General features: G+C 39.5%; 1 protein-coding gene across 1 annotated transcript in view; it reads left to right on the top strand.

Annotated features, from left to right (window-relative positions):
* Positions 1–312: 312 nt before the first annotated feature.
* LOC101853210 (eukaryotic translation initiation factor 5A-1) overlaps positions 313–1,222 on the top strand; it is a gene marked incomplete in the record, with an annotated part of 7,066 nt that continues 6,156 nt past the window's right edge. Inside the window, 1 exon segment of the mRNA XM_005090255.3 lies at positions 313–560. Within this exon segment, the coding sequence (XP_005090312.2) occupies positions 544–560 (17 nt within the window).

The following is a 1,222-nucleotide window of genomic DNA, read 5'->3' as shown; positions in this document are numbered from 1 at the left end:
ATCGTTGTTCCTTGTTGCAAAGCATTGTGAAGCAATCACGCAAGGGACATAACAGAAAAAAATATAAAGTACTTTATAATGAACTAGAATCTGCGTAAAATATCATTATATCACTTTTTTAACGGAAGGATTTTTTAAATTACTGAACTAAACACGAGAGATTGTGAGAATTATCATATTCAGCGTTAAGAAAATATTGTCGAAACTAAGTTCGCGTTGTCTGTCAAAAACTTGTGGAAACAAGATCCAGGCAAGGCCCCAGACGTTTCCATCTTTCCACCGATGGTGCAACCTAACAGAGAATAATTTTAGAAGCTTAGTGATTCCTTTCCCCGTGCTATAAAAGCAGGGGAGACCAAGATCTGCTCATTATTTGGTTTGTAGTAATATACTACAGACCAATCACGGTACAGATGGGCTAACAAAGTCCTTCGTCTGTTTTGCGGCGGTTTCTAGTGAATTTCTTTAGTTGTTTACCTCAAGGGAAGCGGTTCTCGTGAGCTCTTTGGTTGCTTTTTCTTTCAAAAGCCTTGTGGACTCCAAATGCAAGACCAAAATAAGTGAGTATAGTTTGTTGTGAATCAAATGTTGTACTAAGGACGCAGAGTTGCAAAATAATGTATTAATTTGAGCTCAGGGTAAATGGATGCACAACTGAAAGGGTATTAGCTGTCATCTTTTAAAAAAATTAATGCAAGCGTTGTATGAGCAGTTAAAATAATTTCGGAGAAGGTATTCAACCCATTTATCAGGGCTATTTCAGGGCTGAAAGGAATGCATGTGCAACGTTCCAGCAGAAAGTCCGAAATACTGGATACACATTCTCCCTACTCGTGAATCAAGCTCGGGTCTTCCGCTGCTACACCACAGACGCCGGTAGCTTTCTTCTATTTGTCCCTACTTACTCTATTTCTTCATTACACATTGAACGTAAACAGTGGTACAACTGTAAAACAAATGGATTTCGGAAATTGTCTATGTGTGAGGGAAAAAAGAGCAGAAGAAGACAGTACAGCACACATAGGTAGCCTGAGCAGATTTATGACAAACAACATAATCAGAAGAGAAAAAAACCCGGAGCTGATCAGGAATGACAGCAGGAAGGAATGGGGTAATATGGTCGTCAGTGTCTGCTACAGACCTGACAACAGCAGCAGCAGCAGCAGCACGAAGAAGAAGAAGAAGAAGAAGAAGAAGAAGAAGAAGAAGAAGAAGAAGAAGA

This window comes from Aplysia californica, unplaced genomic scaffold (assembly GCF_000002075.1).
Source record: "Aplysia californica isolate F4 #8 unplaced genomic scaffold, AplCal3.0 scaffold00014, whole genome shotgun sequence".
Taxonomy (NCBI): domain Eukaryota; kingdom Metazoa; phylum Mollusca; class Gastropoda; order Aplysiida; family Aplysiidae; genus Aplysia; species Aplysia californica.
Note: the sequence above shows the minus strand (reverse complement) of the source record. Positions and strands in the feature narration are given on the sequence as shown.